The 7958-nt window shown below is 48.5% G+C and overlaps 1 protein-coding gene across 1 annotated transcript; it reads right to left on the bottom strand.

Annotated features, from left to right (window-relative positions):
* Positions 1–1857: 1857 nt before the first annotated feature.
* Positions 1858–4114, bottom strand: LOC131283014 (T-complex protein 1 subunit epsilon). Its single transcript, XM_058312572.1, has 2 exons — positions 3977–4114; positions 1858–3698 (listed from the first exon to the last, which is right to left on the bottom strand). The coding sequence occupies exons 1-2, from the start codon at positions 4082–4084 to the stop codon at positions 2184–2186; spliced, it is 1623 nt and encodes a 540-aa protein (XP_058168555.1). The 5' UTR covers positions 4085–4114; the 3' UTR covers positions 1858–2183.
* Positions 4115–7958: the final 3844 nt, after the last annotated feature.

Here is a 7958-nt window from a genome sequence, read left to right as displayed (position 1 = left end):
TGCAGTCAGTCGGTGTGGTTTATGAATGTTTCGTCAGCCTACTTTTGTGCCCCGGTTCTTGTCGTCTTCCATGTTCCATCTGGCGTTGATTATTAAATTGCAGAGGCCAACTGCAAATTATGCTTTCTTCTCTTCACTTTCTTTGGATGCTATTTGGAGCACATTCACTTCACAAACACATCATCGTATTGTATACAAACACATCTGTGGCCCTTGTCCCCAATGGGGAAGAAGTCCTTCAGCATACTTTCCCTTTAGGTGTTGTTTGTGGGGTACAAAATATTATCGTTTGCAGAAGTACAACCGGGGGCTAGGGTTTTACGCAAAATCTCCGCCAGTCTAGCAGATAAGCTGGCATGTTTTCACCGCATATTTGTACGAACGTGCTCGAACACTTTCCAGTTGAGTTGGTTAGCCATTTCCTGCGGTATGAAAGGTTTGTAATTCAATCAAACACCATACGATTGCATGAACAAATAAGCTCCTTTACACAGGCTTGTACTACTTCACCGAGGTCAAGATGTTGTGCCCGATTGAGCCACGAATGCCGTAGCCAGAAACAAACATCATCCGCGCAAATACACTTCTTCGACTTTTGAAACACCACTTTCTCAAGGAGGAGGCATGCTTGGAGCTTTGACATCGACACACAAACACACATGCGCACGCACAAACACACACGTCAGCATGCACCAGCCGTCGATGAGAAATCGCTTAATTCAGTGGCCACTTTATGGATACTGCAGTTTCCCGGACGCCCCGAAACGCGGTCGAGCTGGCCTTCTCGCCCGGAAGCCTACGCCCGATAGTTGGTAGCTGGCATGTAAGTGAGCTGACCCCGACATACATATCGGCACGTACAAACGCACATACATGCACTCTGGCCACCGTTCTTGCCTTCCTGCGATCCGGTTTGCCCGGACTCCAAAACGATAGGGCTTTTTTCGCACACACGGCGTTAGCGGAATGGAGCTAATGAACGAAACTCTTACTCGACAATCCACGACGACGGGAAACAGTACACTCTTCTTACACCACCGATGCAGCTACATCAATCTTTCCTGTCGAACGCAACACAACGGCCGAACAACTGGTCGGATGGTCGGGAGAGCTTTTGCAGAACCGCACCGCGAGCCGTTTTTGGCAAACGTCCACGCAAACAGACGACGTTGGCGATGGCAGAAAAAAGGGATATCACTTTTCTGCTGCTGCTTCTTCGGTTTCCTTCGAGGAAGAAAAAATGAAACTCCACTGCTAGTCGCAGACAGCGACGTCTGATCAAGAACTGAATCGTGGCGAGTCGACGGGGACTTCCAAACGTCATTTTGACGTCAAACGTCAAACAAGATGTAGAACCAAGGTTGAACAAACTGCAAGCACCTTGATCAGAATTTGAAAAATGCATAAAAATAGCCAATTTTATAAAACTTTATTATGCCTCGGCCAATTCGAACTACAGATTACTCGCGTTTGAAGACAAACAATTCAATCCAATAACGATTCTTCCGTTATTCTTAGTTTATGAAAAACTTATTTGTTTTGGAAATAGCTACACTATCCGATTCGGACAAGTGACCCCTCAAATGGAAGGTCTTTTAACGCCACACAACTTTCTGCGAAATAAATGCTTTGGTTGTTTTCTATTCTTTGAGAGAATGAATTGGGTCACGAACAACGAATAGTTCTGTAATTCAAGCAATTCAATTGTAATATACAGCCTAGCGATGGGTCGAATCGCTGTACGATTCGGAGAAGACGAGCTCACTCAGTTGTTGATGTTGGGAGTTCCTTGCTAATTTAAATTCGATTCATACACATATTTCAGCATTAAAGCCAAGCCACACTACAGACTTATTGGTACGAAAAATCTCATTTTATTAGGTTAACGAGAGTTAAAAAGCACTTAAGTGTTAAGTCGATCATGATATCAGTGATCAGGTGAGTGATCAGATATTCCCCACAACGGGTTGCAATTTGTTGCGATGAGACTTAACGTACGAAGAGGAAAGATTGGGTGCTGCGCTCCCGCGGTGTTTGCGTTATTAGACGACTAATCTTTGTGAAAAAAAGATGAATGAACCTAGAGTATAGTTTAGGTGCAAGGGTGTGTGTTGTGTGTGAATACATAAGTAATTTCCTCAAAAAGCAAATGCGAATCCGGGCGATACTCCGGGCGGCTATGCTTAACGATCGGCCGGAGTTCGGACATCGTCAATCTTGAGAATCATCTTCACGAGCTGCGTCGCAAGGACAATCTGTTGCTTTTTCGAGTGCAGCGATTCGATGACGTGATGGTCCTTCATGTCCGAGTTGCCCGTCAGCATACAGTCTACGCCCAATGTGGCACTGTTCTCCACACCCTGGCGAGACTTCAGCTCCGAGAGGGTTTCAATGGGCGGTAGACCGCTGTTCTCGGCCAGTGCGAGTGGGATCGACTCGAGCGCAACACTGAACGAACGGAACGCGTACTGCTCCAACGTGGACAGTTGATCGGCTTCACGGGCCACCGCCAGCGAGCAGCTGATTTCGGCCGCACCACCTCCGTACACAATACGCGAATCACGGATCAGTGAACGCACCACACACAGAGCGTCGTGAATGGAACGCTTCGCCTCGGCCGTGACCATCTGGTTGCCACCACGGATCAGCACGGTAACGGCACGCGTGTTCTTGCAGTCCTCGATGACCAGCATCTTGTCCTTGGTTGTACCGAAACTCAGCTCACGAACGAGACCCGCCGATCCGAGTTTGTCGGCGGACAACTCTTCGAACCGCGGCACAATACGACCACCGGTGGCGATGGCGATCAGTTCGATTTCCGGTCCACCCACCCAGCGGACGGCTGGAAGCTGCTGTTGCAGGAGCAGATGGTTCGCCTCATCATCGAAGCCCCACTGGCAGATGGCCAGAGTCGCGCCGGCATCCTTCACCTGCTTGACCATCTGCAGGAACTTCTCCTGCTCGTACTCGCGCAGCTTGCGGTAGTCATCGGCAGAGGTAACATCGAGCTTATGCTTAGTCTTCGGCTTCGGTGGCTCGAACGGGCAGGTGAGGATGGCCAGCTTAACATCCTTCAGTACCGTAGGCATCTGCGAGTGGCTCATAGTTTTGTCCACCACCACACCCTTCACCAGACAGGTATCCTCCATACGACCACCGACTTTGCACTCCAGCTTAATCAGCTCGAAGTTGACATCCTTCTTCTCCAGATCGGCCACGGTCAGCACCGCATCGACCGCGATCTCCGCCATCTGCCGGTGGCACTTATTAACAATCTTGCTTCCGAGTGTAGTCATAGCAACGCGGATCAGTGGTTCCTTGTTGTCACGCGACACCGGGAACGGCTGCGCAATCGTATCCAGATGCTTGACGGCACACTGGGCGGCCAGCTCGAAACCGTCGGCAATGCGAATCGGATGGATGCCCCGGTCGAGCAGAGATTCTGCCTGTTCGAGCAGTGCTCCGGCCAAAACGACCACTCCGGTCGTGCCATCGCCGATTTCGTCGTCCTGCGACTGACTCAGCTGAACCATTAGTTTGCCGATCTCGTGATCAACATCCATCAGCTTCAGGATAGTTGCACCGTCGTTAGTGACCGTGACCTCACCGTCTCCGCTGACCATCATCTTGTCCAGTCCCTTCGGTCCCAGCGATGATCGGATGATTGATGCAATCTGCTTCGCGGCTAAGATGTGACTCTGTGTGTAGGCGAGAGAACAAAAGTGAGGTTAGGTCGAATCGTCAATCCGGCTGTTTACGAATTCATAGTTTCGGCAATGAAAATTAACAGAAATGATGTTTAAACTAGGATACGACAAGAGTTTGATGGATGAATTGTAGAAATCATGTGTTTTTGCGATGAAACAATAGCTTTTCCAGCTCCTAACATGAAAAATGCCTCTCGAAGATTCGGTCAGCGAGGCGCAGCACCATCACACCCCACGGATGGTGGGGGTCACATCACATGCAAACTTACCTTGATCGCTTCATTGCCGGTCAGGCGCTTCTGGCTCTCCTGGTCACGGAGGACGATGAACGGTCGCCCGTATTCGTCACAGGCGAACGTTCCCGGTAAGGACATCATCTTTACGGGATTCGACGAATGAGTGCACTAGCCAACTGCACAAAGGGAAGAAAGTAGGCGATTGATGAATGAACAGATGAAGCTTTTTCCGAATTATCAATCGAAAGGACAAAAGAAACTTCCCACCTACCAAAGAAACAAATGAGTCACGCAGCTAGACGGAAAGAAAAAAGATCTTTTTCGATCCGGCACAAAACTCGAATGGCCGACTTAGAAAATCCTCGTGATATTTACGCCACTTGACGTTTTTAACAACCCGGTCGAGATGCGTTTATACTGCAATGTTGGAGAACGGGTTCACATGGTTAATGTGCGTCTACACGTTGCTGCGAAATCCCGCGACGTGCTTTTCTATGTGGGAATAAACAAAAGAATTGTGGTTAAGCTGCATTGTAAAACTCCAAGAACGATACCAATTATTATTTTAGTATGCTTTTAAGCTATTCTTATGGCTTTTTGAACGATTTTTCGTATAATTTATTGATGTGCATTCCGTACGTATATCAACTAAGAAGGCAGCATTGTGGTGCTCCATTCGGTGGCATAAACGTACTTGCTCAGCTCAATCAGTGTCACTTGACAGCTAGACAATTGCGTTTGCTGTTCTGTTCTGTGTTCAGAGTAAAATGGTTCGCGGTGGAAAATAGCGAAAGGAAAAACGGGTTTTCGTACATTCCACGCACGACTTCGACGGATTTGGTTGACCGGCACCATCGGATAGCGGCGTGGAACGCATTATTGAATTCGGTTTGTGTGGTACGCGCTTGTTTTTAGCCCCGACTGTGTTTCCGTGTCAAAAACCTTCTGCATTCGACTTCCATTCGTGAGAAGATTTGGATGTGGAGCCCCAAAGTACACTGCTGCGCTGATGGTTTTGTTACCGACCCGTGTGTGCTGTGTTGATTGTGATTTTGTTTTAAGTGCTGTTATTCTATTGTGTTCTGCTGCGGACGGTGTTGCCCTTGCGCTTAATGGTGGTCCCTTCTTACGGAAGTTAAAGTTTAATACGCACATCGTTTAGCTCATCCGCAGTTTCGGAGTGTAAGCTGGAGACAATCTCGTTTGCTAAATAATATACCACAAATGGCAAAATAATGCGTGCGCTTACTCTTCCCGTGCGGGATGTTTGCTTCCGTCTGTGCCAAGTGTTTTGCTTTCCACGGGGCTAGGGGTGTGTTCCCCCTCCCCGGGGTGGTGTGTACAGAATTGGAAACATCCTAGTTCGTCGAATGGAGTCGTTGGCCTTTGTTGTGTAGGGCGAAGCTCCCCTCAGGGCTGAACAGAAAAAAGAAATTCGTGGTGTACTTTGATCTATCGGAACGATATGATGATGGTTTTTGCATGAAGAAAAATTTTCGCAATCAAACATCGGTCAATCCTTGGAGCAAATAAAAGAACCTGCCATCGTCTGAAGCGTGAAAACAAATCCCCATTATTACGGTTGTAAAAAACTTTGTTTTTGTCAAAAAGAAAACTCATCCAGTGTAAGTGTTGATTAGGGAAAATGTTTCGCAACGAAGCTAGACGGTGGTAACCGGTACCACGACTGAATAAGGGAGATTTCCAAAAACGCCGCGATTACTGCGACCTTTTTCGCGCTGATCCACGAATTTTGGCTTGGAATTTATTAGAATTCGAGCGAATATGTTGGTATGATTTTGGTACCGTTTTCTTTTTTTTTCCTATACGAGAAACGAAAAGCGAAAACGAAAAGATCATGCTAACGCAGTAGCATCGGCACGAACACATCGTAGAGCGCCCCAACATCTTCATCCAGCAGCACCAGAAACGCCAGAATATCGTACGCACGCATACCACTTGGCATTCTTCGTTCGCCGGACGGAAGGAAGAAGGGTTTTTTTTTGGTCGAAAAAGGAAAACTTCTGCGCTCCCGCTGCGCTGCTTCCTGAAACGGACGTATTCGGGCGAAATTTTTGGACTCGTCCTTCCCGTTTCCTGTTCCTTCCCCCCTCGACCCAGTGTGTGTACGACGTCCGGATGTGTACGTGTGTGCGGAACGGCAAATAACAAAGCAGCCACATATCACTCTTGCACTCCGAGGGGAAAAGGTCAGTGGATTGCGAAACGATTTTTGGAAAGGAATTTTAAACCCGCTTCCGATGTTCTCCTCTTCTCCGCTGTTTCCTAGGGTTTTCCATCCATTTTTGGAGCTGGTTTTCCCACTGCTGCCAATGGTGATGAATTTTCTTCCACTCGAGGAGAGAGTGTTTGTGGCGGATAAATGCCACTCTTACCGCCGCCGGCTTCCGGGCCCGTGGTTCTCCACTTTTCCACCCGGCAATTCGGCGGCTGCTCGTCCTTAAATTCGTGCGTACGTGTGTACCCGGTCTGCTGGTGTTCGTATCTGCACGGGCGCCGCATCGGATCCTTTGAATCGGTCCGATATTTTGGTGTTGGTAACGTACGGCAGAAAAGGAAGCGACCCGAAAGGTGTCAATGAAATGTGGCTCGGGTTCCGAAATACGGTAACGTTGTTTTTCTTTGACGCAAACGTATCTTCCCTTCTGCTTTGAGTTGCAATTGAGCGGTCGACTGTTGCGAAAAGTGTTGGTTGTGTGACAAAATTAATGCAGTTTATCGGAGTTCAATCCTGGAAACCTTATACAGCCCCCATATTTATTGCTAACCATAGAAAGTTTTTTGCTCTTTTCATACTCCAAAAAGTGCTTGAATGGTGATCGGGGTTGAAAACAAACACGCACCCAGAACAGAAGCTCCACGTAATCATCGTTTTTGCTTGCCCATCGGAAAACACGGAAAAACGATTCAGTCATTTTCCGTAGCAAGCGTGCAGTCGAATGCGTACGTGCGTCTGTGTGTGAGTGGGCAGCGTTGCGGATGTGTGCGCGCCATTTTTTGGCAAAACCATCGGTATCCTCATCCTCGGCAGGATCCATTCTCCAGTGAGCCGGGCGAGGCGAGCGACACTGTGAAGTGAGCGAGCGAGCGAGCGATTGGGCTTGATTGTGTTTGTGCTGTGGTGCTCGTGTGCCGTGTCCTCGCCCCACGGTCGTTGGTCGTGTTTTCGTGCGCGGTGATTACGCTGCGGTTGCGATATTATCCTTCGTCGCCTGCCCGGCAAAATTTTCCGAGCCTGTCGCCGTGAGAAAGTGAGAGTGAACGTGGTGAGTAAGTGAGAGTGGAAAAGCTAGCGTGAGCCGTGCGAGCGCGCCTTCTCCTGCATTGTGGTGGAAAACTCCGGAAGTGAGTGATCGATTGGTGCGGCCGGCGTTGTGTCGTTCAGTTTCGGTCCTTCGCCATGGCAGGACCTCGCGGTCCGTCCTAGGATCCGGATCCGGTGATGTTGCGTTGCCGTGCGTCGATCAAGCGAGTGTAGATTCTTGGATTTCGCGAATCCATTTAGATGCACCTGTCCGGTTAATTTAAAAATTGATAGCAAAGCGTAACGTGAAATAATAATTACATCGATAAAATATTCTACCCAAAAGGAGTGCACGAATCAACCCAGAAGCACATCGAAAAAGAAAATAAAAGATCAAGTGTAAAAAAAATACATAAATTGAGGAAGCCAACACTCCTGATGCCCGGAGTGAGGCAGTTGCGAAAGCGAAGCGCAAAAAGGGAAATCCAACATGAAATAATCAAGTGCTAATCTCTGCTGATGAGCAACAATTGCGATCGTGATCCATCGAAACGTCTTCGTCTGCGCCACCACCGCGTTACGGATCGTTTCCGGTCGCTGCGCCTGTGAAGCCCGTGACCCGGAGCAAATTCAGCAATGACGCAGGCCATCTCGGCGGTTACGACTATTATTGCTCCTACCATCCCTTCTTCTTCTGCTACTACTACTACTTCTACTTCTACCGGCCCCGGACCGGGCACGACGAGGATC

This window comes from Anopheles ziemanni, chromosome 2 (assembly GCF_943734765.1).
Source record: "Anopheles ziemanni chromosome 2, idAnoZiCoDA_A2_x.2, whole genome shotgun sequence".
Lineage (NCBI taxonomy): Eukaryota > Metazoa > Arthropoda > Insecta > Diptera > Culicidae > Anopheles > Anopheles ziemanni.
Note: the sequence above shows the minus strand (reverse complement) of the source record. Positions and strands in the feature narration are given on the sequence as shown.